Here is a 13,997-nt window from a genome sequence, read left to right as displayed (position 1 = left end):
GCCCACTGAACAGTGTCATCTAGAAGCTCGTGGATCAAATGGATGAACTGTTTGAACACTGTATGAGGAAAGTCGCCCCGTCTGTATAGCTTTTTCTTTCCCATACTTGACGGATGAAACAGCATAGTAATGAAAAGATAGATGTGAGACAGAAGGTACAGGAGTTAAAGTATCTGAAACAGTTGTTTACAGGGGCAGTGCCAGAGAATTGATCGGATCCAAGCTGCGAATTTTGATGATAATTTGTCATATCCATGAGAGCACCTGAAGATAATATATCGTACTGGAAATTAAAAATACTGATGGACATCCTTGTAAAACCCCATTTTGCGACTGAGTAGGCGAGGGTTGCCCATATAGACATCGGAGAGCATCGACGTAGTAGAGCTAACAACGACTCGCCGAGTGCAGCGTGAAAAATATATGAGGATGCTTAGGGAATACATTGACGGCCTATACCAGGACGCTTTTGAGTGAACTGTTGAAAAGGAGAACGAGATCGCCAGGGGTGGTAAGATGCGGTTTGATCAACGGACGAGCGGTGGATTAGGCTTAGGCTTAACTCCCACCTGCGTGATTAAAGGTTTCCCTTTGCTTGTCAACTGACTGCCCGCAGTAAAAAAAGGGCAAAAAGAGCGCTCGCGAGGATTCTCTTTGTATGTGGTCTTGTCAATATAAGCCTCACATCGCCGTGGTGTTCGCCAAGCTCCTTTTTGTCACCGCCAAGCCTTTGCTTTGGCTGTCCCGACAGAATGGACCTACTCAACACAATATACTGTGTGGCCGCAGTGGCGGTACATCTATGGACCTATGGCTTATTTCAGTTGTCTGCAAGATAGGATGAACTACTAACATCCAGTCGGAAAGGTTAGCATTTTCCCTACGTAATGAACCTGAAGTCATCAGATGTATGTCGCAAAACGCAGCGGTAATCCAAGTGGTCATCACCGAGCCACATATCTTTTCCTTGAGCTGTCAATTATGTGTTCCAGGGAAGCTAGCAGCAAAGACGAAAAAAAGCAAAAGTTGCCTGGAGAAGAAGTCGATGACAGTCGAAAAAAGACATGGAAAGAGTGCGCACATACCAAGCAAATCACCAGAAGTAGTTTGCTCACAACAGGCACTTGAGCTTGGCCTCAAGAAGGCGTTCAGTGACTTCTAATCACACAATCCTACCGGGATCAAAAGGGAAACTCTCCAGCGAGAGACACTCTGCTCAAAAATATACCTAAACCTCTCCCTCTCCCTCTAATTGGGGCCACCCGGGGATCGAACCCGGGACCTCTCGCAAGCTTGAGAGCAAGCTTTTGGATTTCAGGGTGAGCCCTAAGCGAGAATCATACCACTAGACCAGCGGCCCAAAGCATGGCGAGGAGAAAGAAGACGAGAAACGAGAAGGGGGCCACCCGGGGATCGAACCCGGGACCTCTCGCAACCAAGTTGAGCGGGCTGTCTCTCAGCTCGCTCAATGCTTCAGGGTGAACCCTAAGCGAGAATCATACCACTAGACCAGCGGCCCATGTTTCTGTCTCGTTGTTGTTGATGGCAGGTATTTGTGGTTATAAGGGAGCTCTGTGTGGATTTTGTTTGGTGGGAGATTTGGTGTGGTGGAGTTGAGGTGGGTGTGCGGGATTTGGGTTTCGCCAGGGTGTGGGGACTTGAGGGTGGTAAGGTGAGTCAATCGGTGAGACAGGACGTCAAAGATGTTTGATATTGGCACATTTTTTTGCAATTGAATTTTGACACTTTTGTCACATTCCAGCTTGATTCTCGCTCCTTTTTTCCTGTCTCCTGATCGGACTTTGAGCCTCACCGTCTGTTTGGCGGGGGAGTTGCGGTGGGGCTAAGCACAAATCTCGGCGGAGCAGGGTTAGGGTCTCCCCAGGAACCGATCTCAACTTGCCTAGCACTTTGCGGAGTTAGGTCAGATCGGGATTTCCTGATGCTGAACCAAAAACTCGAATGATTTAAGAAAATGCAAGATTCGCGTTGCAATGTTGACATTGGCCCAAGATCTGGGCATCATAACCCAGCACCTTCTCAATCACCCCGCAACCCTGAATAACTCCAGCGGTAATTGCAGCTTCACCACAACCTGAACCTGCACGACACCACGCCCCACGCAATCTGGAACACTCGGAGCTTTACCCTTGAGCTCTGCACAAAATTTCCACTCCCGCCCTGCCGGGACAGCGAACATCCGAAACACACCAAGCGCCAGTGGTTTAGTGGTAAAATTCATCGTTGCCACCTAGGCAAGGTTCGATGAGCCCCGCGTTCGATTCGCGGCTGGCGCATAGTTTTTTCCTCTCCCCTCATGGAGATCTTCGTAGACTTCGTTGTAAAGCAGTAGTATTCTGTATGCTGATGAGACTTTGTGTCACTGAACTGAGGGTTGAGATCGGCAGGCACCAGCATCATTTTTGTGTAACAATTCGGGATAATGTTAAATCATAGATACTCATAATTCTCTCTTTTGGTTTAAAAACACCGACGTTAGTCTGATTGCTTGTCACCATTTTGCCATGTCGAAATTACAGGTTGTAGCTCATTTGGTCAGCAGGAGCTTGGCGCCGGGTGGAGCCGAGATGATGGACGGGAGCTATGTTGGAGTGCACTTGGATGAAAATATCTTGTCTCAGTAACGCATGGGCAAACATTGCCTTTGTGGAACGAGCAGGTGAACAATTACGTTTCACGAACCGAGGCACCCGCAGGCAAGGGAATCCGACGGCGCACCAGGATTCGAAGTCCCCTACCGGAGCTCGAACTCGCTCAATCCCTGGAATCGCAACACTCGCCTATTTCGCCCCACACAAGTGCCGGCGGGGCACAACTCAACAGTCAAAGACTCAAGACTGCAAAAACATAAGAAGAGCGAGCTCAGTGATTACACACCAACCTACCAGCCTTATTTTTCACAGGATAAAACGCGATGTCCTACAACGAAGTCTACCAATTCTCTATCGTCTCCGCGTTGATGGACGGCGTCGCCTCTCACGGCGTGCCCATCTCGCGAATCCTCGCCCATGGCGACCACGGCCTAGGAACCTTCCGCTACATGGATGGCGAGATGATCGTCCTAGACGGCCAGTGCTATGCAATGAAGCATGACGGCTCCGTCATCCACATCGCCGACCCCTCTGCGGTACTAACCCCATTCGCGACAGTCACCCGGTTCAAGCCGACGATAGAGACGCGCGCCGCAGTCAAGGGGAAGCAGGATTTTACCAGGCTACTGAATGGGCTGTTCCCCAAGGCGAGGAATCATTTCCTGGTTGTTCGAATAGACGGTGTGTTCGCGAAGGTGGTGGTGCGCACGGCGGGAGGGCAGATCAGGCCGAGAGAGGGGATGGTAGATGTGTGCAGTCGGCAGACGACGCATAACTTTGAGAAGGTGAAGGGGGCGGTAGTCGGGTTTAGGTGTCCAGAGTATATCATGGGGGTCAATGTGGCGGGTGATCACTTCCATTTTATTGCTGAGGACAGGCAGCGTGGGGGGCATATCTTGGAGTTTGAGACGGATGGCGAGGTGAACGTGAAGGCTGCGCAGATAGCGACGTTTCATATGGACTTGCCGACGGAGGATGATGAGTTCAATGAAGCTGAGTTGAAGCTGCAAGCGCAGGGGATCAAACAGGTGGAGGGTTAGGTGAGTCTCGTGGGAAGATATCGGTTCTCAACCTCGGTTGAGGATCATACTAACATACTCCTGTAATCTTAGGTCGAAAAAAAAATTAAAATTTTGAGCACTGCTTTCAATCACAATATCCTTGAATTGCGAGGACACCAATGAAATAGGTTCGCCGTTGTCGTCTTCCCGTCCCTGGCCAACATGTCAGCAGCTGTTGTTCCACACGATTGGGAGGGTTTCAATGATCTTGGCGCCATAAGCGTCCCAGGACGCGTTATCTTCCCCACTTGCCCGACTCCCCAAAAGCATCCTGACAGAAATCTCGACAGATCTTTAAACCCTTCAGTTGAAGACTTTATGTCGTTGTGGGTGAATCTCTGCTTTATCAGCCTGAGACAATGCTCACTCTTTCGCAGCTCGCAGCCCTGGGGCTAGCCGTCAGTTCTTTGTGCTCGGCGACACCCGAAGCAGCCGGTCAGTCGCTTATCGCCAACAGCACCATCGTTCCCAGTGAGGCTGCTGCTCGCAAGAATGCATTCGCCATCTTCAACAGCCTACACTCGGCCCTGCGTCAGTGGGGATCTTCACTCAACCATAATGGCATGTCCCTTTTCTTGGTGATTATCCCTCCGGGAGTTGTCCTTCACCACGGCACCCATTCACCAATCCCACCTAAGGGCCCAGAATGGCTTGCCTTTGAGATCGAACATGCCGAACAATTTGCTCGAGCAAGGCACAAGTTCCCCCCTCCTTCTTCTCCAGGCAGTGAACCTGGGGGTCGTCCAGGAGTCTCCCCAGGACCTCCTCCGTTCCCAAATGCGAAGGATGAGCAACATCCCTTCCCTTTTCCCCCGGCAATTTCCTCCAAGGATCATCTCCCACATCCAAAACCTTGGACCAAGGTTGGCGGAGAAGAGGAAAGCCATGGCTACCTCCACACATACCGAACAATTGCCCCTCTACCACTCCTCTACCTAGATGGTACCTCGGCAGGCAACACCCCACAAGGCACACTTGATACCCAAGACTTCCTGCTCCGACTCAATCGCACAGCTGATATCATGGATGAATGGGGTCGCGCCAGAGAACTGTGTGACTTGGTCACCGCATGGGGCCTATCTGGAGTAATCAGAATGGAAGCTGGCTTTGAAGTCATCCTCTGCGACTTCAAGGATCCAGCGATCAAGTTTGACGGCGCTAGACAAAGGCCTGATGCCAAGTTCGAAAGACCACCTGGCCCACCCGGGTCAGGAAGGCAGGATGAGGGTGAGCAGGTGAGGATCTTTGAGTACATGCGTGCCGTTGCAAGGCGGTACGATGGGATTGGGTCGGGGAGGGCAAATATCGATTGGAGAGCGGTTGTTTCAGCGTTGTGGTATGATGTCGATGTGGTCTGGGAGAGGGGTATGCCGCGGTTGTCGGGTTTGACGGATGAGCAGCTTAAGGGCCTTCGCTCGAGAATTGAGGAGCTTGTGCGGAAGAGGGGTTCAGGTGCAGAGACCGAGAGCGGGATTGATTGGCAGGCTGTGGTGGATATGATTGTGGCGAGGTATGCAGAGCGCCTGCAGGTTATGGTTCAGGATGAATCATTGCTTCAACTTATCCGAGTGGAGGTTAGCTCACTTCTGGACACGTACATCGACTATGGAGAGAAGGATGAGGGCTTCAGCGCTGCGATGGCCCGTTGCGCAAAGATGTATACTTCGCCCCTCACCCTTACGACATTAGAAGACCATGCCATCCTCGCTGCAGTTGAGACAGTCACCTTCGCAATCTGCACCGCGCTCTTTGATGTCCGCAAGCTGGTTGTTGAGAATGAAGATGCCGACGAAGCTGCTGTGGAGAAGGCGAAGCAGGTCGTCAAGAACTTGATGCAGAAGCTTGGCTGGACAACCTTCAAGAAGTGCACACCTGGCTGCGGGTATGGTGAGGTCTGTTTCATCCCGATGTGGCCGTTTGGCGATCGCGACTCGTATAAGAAGCCGAACTGTCGCAATGCGACGACAATTACTAGGGGCTGGTGGGAGAACAGTTACTGGGATTGGATGTTCCCTCGGAAGCCCCCCAGCGATGGAGAGGGGTCGCGGAAGGGGTTAGAGAGGGGAAATGCAGGGAATCTTTGAGTGGATGGTTGATTTAGCTACGAGTTCAGCATTGCGTTTGTCTTTCAAAGCATGGTCTCGATTTGTTTTCACCACTCCCTTAGTACTCGTTTGTCTCGTGGTGTTGCCATCGCCACTGCAGTTAAACTCTCTACCGAAACCATTTGGACATCAAACCTCATAAGCGCCAGTGGTTTAGTGGTAAAATTCATCGTTGCCATTCAGGCAAGGTTCGATGAGCCCCGCGTTCGATTCGCGGCTGGCGCACAGCTTTTTCGTCTCCGCCTGAGCTTTTTTGTTGCTCCGTCCCCGTCACATCGGACTCCACCCCACCATATCCAGCTCCACAAGAGTCAAGTCGCCGAACTCCATGGCTCCCTCAGCTTCCGGGCCTAACGACAGGCCATATCCCATCCGGCCCCAATGATCGCCGGTAATCACTCCCGTTCCGGGGATTCGGTCCGTATCCTTAGGTGGTCGGGTGGGCACCGCCTGGATACACACGGTGGGATCATCTTGATAAGGGGGAAATATTTGAACGATGTATGTGAGCGCATCAGCGGCGAGACGCAGTTTCATTCTCAACGTCGCGACAACATGAGAAAGGCGACAAGAAGGCGGTCAAGATGAAGTTCGAGCCATTGGTGTCCAGGAATACGGTGCCAAGGACATATGTCCATGCGAAGCTCTCAGATACGTACTTCTACTCTGTACGCTCATTTCCATTCTTTCATTTCTGAGCTCTGGGCGGCTAATATACCCCTCCTCGCCCTAAGATCCTCCGCGACAACTTCCCCATCTCAACATGGCTCGCTCTCGGCGCCATCACTCAATCCTTCCTCCTCTTCCTTTTCCCAGCCCATCTTGCTCTGGCGCCAGCCCTTACACTCCTGCTGTTCCGCGCGACATGTGCGGTGCTAGCTACCGTGAGACTGCTGCCCAACCATCAGATGGATGGCGTTGTCCCAGGGAAGTGGACTGCCCAGCTACCTAACAAGGAGGGCGAAGTCCCTGGTGAGGTGGCAGAGAGGGGATTGGTGGTGATTTCGCTTGGGGCGAGGTCGAACCAGTATGTTACTTGAGGGTTCTTCGTGACGGGAGTAGTTGCTGATGATTCGGTTAAGTCCGTTCGGCATCCTGGGCCCCGGCTTCAAGGAAGTGGGCGATTTAATGGATGCTATGCTGAAGGAGTTACATGAGAGGGCGGAGGAGTTTAAATGTAAGTTTTTTTTTTTTTTCCTTAAGCTGAGATTGTCCTCTCCAAAAGCTAACAGCATTGCTAGTCCTCGGCCATACCTCCTTCGTCTCGACTGAGCGTCATACTACCAACCAAGTGATGAGTCTTTGCTATTTCCGCACAATAGAGGGTCTCCATGCTTATGCGCATAGTGCCCTGCATCGCAAGGCCTGGTATGTGTCATCGTTCCCGGTAGGGAAGAAGATCGTGAGCTAACCTTGTTGCATGAAGGGAATGGTGGAATAAAATCACCAATACTCATCCCCATCTGAGTATTATGCATGAGGCGTACTACTCTCCGAAGAAGGAGTGGGAAAACATCTATGTTAACAGTCATCCCACCGGCTTTGGTGAGTCCATTTGCCCATTGTTTTGAAGAACGGCTCGTTGACACTACTTAGCCGACACAAATGCGTTCATCTCCGTCGACGGCCGACCCAGTTTGCCCATCTTCGATGCCAGGATGGGAAGACTCCGTTCCCATAGGGGCCGCTTAGGTCGTGGAGATGGCACGGATAACGAGGAGTACGGATCGGAGCCGTACTAACAGGTCAAATATCACGATGATAGCACAGAGAAGAGAGGCGGACATAGTTGAAGATGACCAGTGCCGATCCGATCAATCCACATGCGGTAAAAACGTCGTCCACTGTACATCTGCATATACATCTCTAGGCATGGCCCGAAAAGCAGAAAAATCACCACTAAAATGACCACCCTTGCCAGGATGTACACCACATATGCACAGTCCACAATCCTATTAAAAAGGCATCGTCTAACCCACGTCATCTTCCTCGCCTCCTTGACCCAGATCCAGATCATGCTGAACTCAAAGTCGAACCACTCCCTAGTCGATAAGACGGGGACTAACCCGCCAATGGCCATGCACACAAGTAATATGACGCTTGCCGACCGCCATGCGAGTGACTCGAAGCGGGTAGGGAAGGGAAAGTTCCAGCATAGGACGTGAAGCCCCGCATGTATGACGGACACAACCCACACAATCGTTGCTTCGGTGCCCGTCGGTGGCGGAGGAGAATAATCGTTCGGGATGCGAGGCGATGGACGCCTGTTAAGCCCTCCGAAATGGAATAAGCTGCGTCGGCGCTTCCATCCTGCCCATACGGGCTTCTCAACAAAATCTAGAGGGGTGTCGACGTACGGTTCCTTCGCAGCATCACCGGCTGATAGAAGGAGGTCTGCAATTGTCCAGTCTACTTCGAGGACAGTCGGTTCCGCAACGTTCTGCGGCTTATCGGCCCATGCCCATGCGGTAGCAAACGAAGGGACGATGAAGGCGGCGGTAAAAACTTCGAGAGGAGTCACAGTGAGGTTTTGGATCCGGCGCGCGACGATGTGTAGGATCGTCCAGCCAGCCTGGAGAAAGGCGACGAACTTTGCGAAATGGTCAGCCTTGCTGCGGTCCCAGATGTTGTCGCGCGAGAGGTTGGGTAGGGTGATGCGTTTCTGCTGAAGGAGGTAATGGAGCGATGTGGCGTTGAGCGGGAATGCAGGGAAGTCAGGGGCTTTAAGGAAGAATCCGCCCGCATTGGCATAGAAGGCGTGGACACGAGTCCAGTTCTTGAAGCCCAGATCGCGCATTTTCCGGACGGAGATGTTGGTTGCATTCCACTGCATCACGGCAAAGAGTGTGAGCATCTCGGGCGCTGCCACCGCGAGCACGGCCCAGCGCAGCTTGCGAAAGAATATCGTCCAGTAGCCATCGTCCTTTGCTTGCAAGTTGTGGTGCAAGATTGTCCAGACGCATACAAAAAGGACTAAGAAGTTCGAGCATAAAATGTCAAGGGTGCCCCTGACATCTGGGGACGAGGTCCAGCCTACTGTCCCTTCTGTCGCAGCCATCATGCCATCATGGGCACAAATATACGATGGTAACTGCAAGAGATGTATCTCTTATCGCATGATCGTGGTTTTCAAAACTGCAAAGGATTTCGGGCCATACGGGAGATCATCACTGATGCCTCGTTCAGACTTTTTCGGCCAGAACGGTAAGGCTGGACAAACAACATTGCGTGGCATCGGCAACAGCACTTCGGCCGCCACCGTTGTTTCCGTTGCCGCCCTGCATATGAAAGCTGCCAACCAGCGCGAACCGCCAGCTTACTGTGTAAGCCGCCTGGCCGCCTTGGCGCTTACAGATGCTTGACGCTTCACCACGTCAGTTCGTTCACAATTGGCGCCCAAATCATTCGAACCGCTGATGCGAGCAACAGTACCGATCTGACAAGAGCCGCAGGAAAACCGAGCACTCCAGACTCCTGGAAGTGCAAGCCGATGCTATAGAAGGCAATCTTGAAGAAATGCCGAAAGAGGACCAAGGGGCTATCGACAATCCCGCCCATGATCCAGGCGGGTTCTGCAAAGTTCTTTTCTCCTCCTTGGACATAGCGGACAAAACCACGTTGCATGATTCCCACAATGTTGTCTGAATCGATGTTTAGCAATTGATGCTGCATCACGCCATGGGAACAACGAACCTTTGCCAACGAACAGGAGATAGAGCGCCTGGGCCAGCATGTTAAGAGAGGCGCTGTGAGACTTCCGCTTCCAGTGATATCGCTTGAGTTGTGCCAATACAGATCCTGTATCATTTAGTGAAGGAACATTTGCCGGGCTCAACATCTCAGCAAGCAAAACGGCATCCTTGAGTGCAACAGTCATGCCAGAACCTGTAAGAGGATGCCGCATGTTCGCGACATCACCCAGCAGTACTAGCCCTGGAGTCGTGTTCGTGGACGATGGCATGCTGGCATTGGGCATGCTTCGTAGGCGACTCTCCCTAACTGCTTCCTCGAGATTAGCCCGCACTGGTTCGGGGAAGGAGGGGACAATATGTTCCCGGATGTAGTCCCTGACCGAGTCAGGGGAACCAAGACTGCCGTAGATGTCATCCGGAATATCAATCAGAACCCGAGTCTCCCTGTTGCTGAGACGATACATCAAAATTGGCCCTCCTATCCCCAAGATACCATAGGCATATCTGGGGATAGGAAGTTCAGCATTGACCAACTCGAGGCCCCAAAACCGCGACCGTGATACAGGCCGGTAACGGGTGAATTGTGACCGAAAATTTGACGTGGAACCATCAGCAAGAATCGTCAGAGATGCGTAGAACTACAAAGGTGTAAGTAGTAAGCACATAACATGCGCCAAAAGTGTTCAGAGTCTCCAACCAACCTCTTCTGGCTCCCCGCCACTGCGCGAACACTTCGCCCCGATCACCGCACCGGTTTCCCCATCACGGATCATCTCCACGGCAGTAGCCTCAATCAAGGTAGCGTTTTCGGTGCCCATGACAGCGCGACGAAGATTTGAAACGAACTGACCATGATGAAAAGCTCATCCCCACAGGGGCATCTTTCTCTCCGTCCAACGGGCAGAACCAAAATGACGTCTCCTGGCCATTCCAATAGAGATGGTAGCCCTCAACGGGCGTCGCTTCGATACCCTCAAGACAATGACTCAAGCCGAGCTTTGCGAGTGCATCCACTCCTCCCGGCTGCAGCAGCTCGCCAACAATGCGGTCGGGCTCGCGCAAGCTGCGCTCGACGACGACGCGGCGATCTTGCTTGGCAAAAGCCACCGCGATCGCACATCCGGCGACTCCAGCGCCGACTACAAGAACGTCAGAGGATTTTGAGGACATAATGGACGAAGTTCCTGGAAAGGCATACCGGAAGACGGTTCATAGTGAAATGGTGCGAAAAGCAGTGGTGTGATGAGAGCCGAGAGACTGTGCTCTTGTTGGTTCAGGGGCTGGCTGCTGTGGGGGCTTAGGTGCCAGGGCAGTGTGCATGCATAGTTACGCAGTGCCTGATGGTCACAGGGTTAGGGTTATCATCCACAAGCTTCGGAGCAACGCACACTTCACCATAGTTTCTGTGAACTCAGCCGTATTGCTTAACAAGCTTCAGTAGCCTCAATCATAGATATTGCACTTCCTTTCAAGTCTCCACTGTTTTGATGACAATCCTGCTCTGTTAATATCTTTAACTGTCACTGTGCCTGGCTGAACCCTAACCCTGTGTCGAGAGCTCTAACCACTTCCTGCTTCTACATGCCTGTTCTTCCGTGTCCCTTAAGCAATTCTTCCTCCCTTTGTTCTGAAAGGTTGGCAAGTGATTCAAGATATCTACAAGTGGTTTCTTCACAGCCTCTTTTATTATTGAGGACCTTCCAATCTCTTTGCTTACCAGATATACCTTTTCTTGATGCTCCTGAAACCTGGTTGCCCATGTCACCCACAGCTTGAAGTTTCGGCCGTGAAGCAGGCACCAACCCCTCCGACCCCGCCACGCAGATGATTCCATGATACCAGGCAATGGATGAATAAACATCCAAGATTGGGCTCTATCCATCACAATTTAGTATTGTACTTCTCTATCCAGGAGTTGATATTGTTGCACCATGTAGCAGAACCATCATAACAACAACAGTGACCAAGCTTAACAGAGACCTGGGATCCCTTGGGTTCAGCAAAAAAAAAAAAAAAAAAATTAAGTTCTCGACCGCATCAAGGACTCCATCAATCATGGGAATTTCGTTGGCCTACAAGGCCCAGGCCATGACAAAAGAGGATGCCCTATCATGGCAACTGTGGATCTTGACTCTGGGAAAGTTGTCTGCACATCTGTCAGCGTGCATTCCTCAGGAGATGTTACTGGCTCCAACCCAAGGTCTGAGCTCTCTGATGAGCAGGTTAAAGCCGGTCTGAAGAAGCTTTATATGGATGAGAAGACACACATATATGCCCACGTTTCTCTCAAGATGGATGATGAGTGTACTGGCATTGCCCTTCGGCCATGCCCAGGTCGCCCATATCCTAAGGATGCCTAGGAAGACAATGATGGTACTTAAAATAACCCACCCTTGATGGCCCAGGAGGCTTCAGGACTAGGACGTGCTGAAAATCTAGGAGGGAGAGCGCAGTCGACCGACTCAATCCTGTGAGCAACCCAACCGCTACTAACCAGGATGTCGTGGACTAAGCACATGAGAAGTATTGGCAACTTGTGCAGCAGTGCTTAACAAATGATATTGTTTAATATTGTATGTTTTAATCAGTGATTTGAATGAGGTGGTGCAGATAAAGAACTAGGACCTTTATGTCGAATATCGACAGTGGATATAGTGTTTCATTCCACAATCACTACCGTTATGTCCAAACAATTCCATACTCCTTCTCCTTGGTTTTGAAGTTCACTTGTCAGCATCAGCTAACCTTTAAGAGCCATCAAACTGCAATATTAAGATTGAAAGCATGTTGGGCAAAGGCTCCCGTAAGCATTACCACATGAAATTCGCTATCAAGTCATGGGAGGAGCTCTTCTTATCTCGTGATGTAGTATATCTGTAAGAGGTGCTGGCTCGAGTGGTTGAGTCATGTAGTTCAGGGTTCCAATGCAGGTTTAACGGAACTCAACATAGACTGCAGGCGGGAAAGGTTCAAGAACTTGGTGATAAATTCACTGTGAGCTTGGCCATGGTGTTGACCGTCATTAAAGCTCATGACGTTGCCAATATGCTCCTGCATGGGAAACGAGGGAACACTTCCATGTCTGTACAAATTTTCCCGGTGATTAGGAATTGCGTAGCCCATGCAGCCAGAACCCCGCATATGGTTTCAAGGAACAAAGGGCCTGGCGAGGATAACGCATAGGTTTAACCTGTTCGGACTCATTCACGATGAGGACTGAGATCCTTTTTCTTGTGGCATTGAGTTTGCGCAGCAGTTATTGGTGCGATGGAGGAACATTTGAATGCTCACTGCCATGGTTATAGCATTTGTGTAACAGTGCCTGACGTAGTCCCAGGTACGTACGACGATGGGATGTGTTTTGACATACGTGAGCCAACAGTCAGTGTTATCGAAAATGGTTTTCAGGACGAGGGTGCTAAGGAAGCAGTGACTTATCTATAGCTTGGTCTACTGCCTCGGAAAGACATCTTGTCTAGTAAACCAACCCTGTGAAGGCGATTTCCGACTTCGACTGCACAAATAGTATGTCATTTATACATGAAAAAGTGAAGAGAGCACATAGGTGTGGCATTGGAAATAAATCACAGGCAAATGGAGACGAGGGCTTTGTTTCTGCAACGATGGATATGCTGGTCAGCCCAGCGATGAGATCCTGAGACCATGATGCCTGAAAACTGAGGGTCAGTCTTCCAAAGCTGGTTCGCTTGTCTAGATGTTGATTCACGCAGTTGCAGGACGAGAACAATGACTTTTCCGTCCACAATCTGGTCAAATGATCAATGGTTGGATGAGGTATCTATGTCATTACAGTCTATACACATTCATTCGCTGAATTTCCGGATTCTGGAGACGAGCAGAAAGAGTCCCGTAATTATGCATGACGCCGGCCAGGCCGTCTGATCCAGGGAACTGGGTAAGGGTGGATGTCCCGCTTGCCGTTCGGTAAACGAAGCAACATCTCCCAGGAAGTCGATGTTTCAAGAAAGCAGAAGATCTGGAACGAATCATCGGCTGTTTACTTCTCATGAAATTGTGGACCAAAGATATCTATCACAGTCCATGCATGACGAGCCGAAAAAAAAAAATAACACTGTCGCCGTCATGCCAGTCATTAGTCGGCCCCAACCAAGTAGCTAGAAGCCATGTGTTACCATCACAGAGACGCACTAATCTTTCAGCTAAGCTACACAGCAAGCCCGACTTGAACTTTGGTAGCTGCCCAAGGGTAGGCTAACAGCCCAAATTCACATCGGCAGGAACATTGGGATTTCGCGGTTTTGTGATGCATTAAAAGATGGGAAATTAAGGTAAACGTTGAAGCAGACAAGCAGACGTGGCCAAAGCATTCAAAGGGTTTCGAAAGGCTTGGGCACCTGCGCTAAACTGCTTCCATCGGTGTGGAATGCAGGAGATGTTTGAGCTCTTTAAAGCCGTGGGGCGCAGAGTAACCTCTTGTCCAAACTCCAAACAGAAATGACCAACACAGCTGAGTGAAACATACCCTCTCTTCAGACAGGAATGGGC

At 50.8% G+C, this 13,997-nt stretch overlaps 5 protein-coding genes and 4 non-coding genes across 9 annotated transcripts; 6 read left to right on the top strand and 3 right to left on the bottom strand.

The window, feature by feature from the left end:
- Nucleotides 1-1,254: 1,254 nt before the first annotated feature.
- CTHT_0019050 lies at nucleotides 1,255-1,360 on the bottom strand. The gene is made up of 2 exons: nucleotides 1,325-1,360; nucleotides 1,255-1,290 (listed from the first exon to the last, which is right to left on the bottom strand). It is a non-coding gene; the product is annotated as a tRNA-Pro (tRNA).
- A 38-nt stretch (nucleotides 1,361-1,398) lies between these two features.
- On the bottom strand, nucleotides 1,399-1,519 carry CTHT_0019040. Its single transcript has 2 exons — nucleotides 1,484-1,519; nucleotides 1,399-1,434 (listed from the first exon to the last, which is right to left on the bottom strand). It is a non-coding gene; the product is annotated as a tRNA-Pro (tRNA).
- Nucleotides 1,520-2,214: 695 nt separating this feature from the next.
- CTHT_0019030 lies at nucleotides 2,215-2,297 on the top strand. Its single transcript is given in 2 exon segments — nucleotides 2,215-2,252; nucleotides 2,261-2,297. It is a non-coding gene; the product is annotated as a tRNA-Gly (tRNA).
- Nucleotides 2,298-2,935: 638 nt separating this feature from the next.
- On the top strand, nucleotides 2,936-3,652 carry CTHT_0019020 (uncharacterized protein; the record flags this gene model as incomplete). The annotated part of the gene is made up of 1 exon (XM_006692331.1): nucleotides 2,936-3,652. The coding sequence occupies one exon, from the start codon at nucleotides 2,936-2,938 to the stop codon at nucleotides 3,650-3,652; it is 717 nt and encodes a 238-aa protein (XP_006692394.1).
- Nucleotides 3,653-4,032: 380 nt separating this feature from the next.
- Nucleotides 4,033-5,757, top strand: CTHT_0019010 (uncharacterized protein; the record flags this gene model as incomplete). The annotated part of the gene is made up of 1 exon (XM_006692330.1): nucleotides 4,033-5,757. One exon carries the CDS (start codon nucleotides 4,033-4,035, stop codon nucleotides 5,755-5,757), a length of 1,725 nt encoding a protein of 574 aa, XP_006692393.1.
- Nucleotides 5,758-5,920: 163 nt separating this feature from the next.
- CTHT_0019000 lies at nucleotides 5,921-6,003 on the top strand. The gene is given in 2 exon segments: nucleotides 5,921-5,958; nucleotides 5,967-6,003. It is a non-coding gene; the product is annotated as a tRNA-Gly (tRNA).
- A 359-nt stretch (nucleotides 6,004-6,362) lies between these two features.
- On the top strand, nucleotides 6,363-7,520 carry CTHT_0018990 (uncharacterized protein; the record flags this gene model as incomplete). Its single annotated transcript, XM_006692329.1, has 6 exons — nucleotides 6,363-6,446; nucleotides 6,513-6,805; nucleotides 6,861-6,955; nucleotides 7,020-7,146; nucleotides 7,205-7,323; nucleotides 7,375-7,520. 6 exons carry the CDS (start codon nucleotides 6,363-6,365, stop codon nucleotides 7,518-7,520), a joined length of 864 nt encoding a protein of 287 aa, XP_006692392.1.
- Nucleotides 7,521-7,524: 4 nt separating this feature from the next.
- Nucleotides 7,525-10,288, bottom strand: CTHT_0018980 (uncharacterized protein; the record flags this gene model as incomplete). Its single annotated transcript, XM_006692328.1, has 6 exons — nucleotides 7,525-7,630; nucleotides 7,758-8,751; nucleotides 8,999-9,056; nucleotides 9,211-9,419; nucleotides 9,472-10,108; nucleotides 10,172-10,288. The coding sequence occupies 6 exons, from the start codon at nucleotides 10,286-10,288 to the stop codon at nucleotides 7,525-7,527; spliced, it is 2,121 nt and encodes a 706-aa protein (XP_006692391.1).
- Nucleotides 10,289-10,409: 121 nt separating this feature from the next.
- CTHT_0018970 (uncharacterized protein) lies at nucleotides 10,410-10,634 on the top strand (the record flags this gene model as incomplete). The annotated part of the gene is made up of 1 exon (XM_006692327.1): nucleotides 10,410-10,634. The coding sequence occupies one exon, from the start codon at nucleotides 10,410-10,412 to the stop codon at nucleotides 10,632-10,634; it is 225 nt and encodes a 74-aa protein (XP_006692390.1).
- Nucleotides 10,635-13,997: the final 3,363 nt, after the last annotated feature.

The sequence above is a fragment of the Thermochaetoides thermophila genome (assembly GCF_000221225.1).
Source record: "Thermochaetoides thermophila DSM 1495 unplaced genomic scaffold scf7180000011815, whole genome shotgun sequence".
In the NCBI taxonomy this organism is placed as follows: domain Eukaryota; kingdom Fungi; phylum Ascomycota; class Sordariomycetes; order Sordariales; family Chaetomiaceae; genus Thermochaetoides; species Thermochaetoides thermophila.
This window is presented reverse-complemented; position numbering and strand designations above follow the sequence as displayed.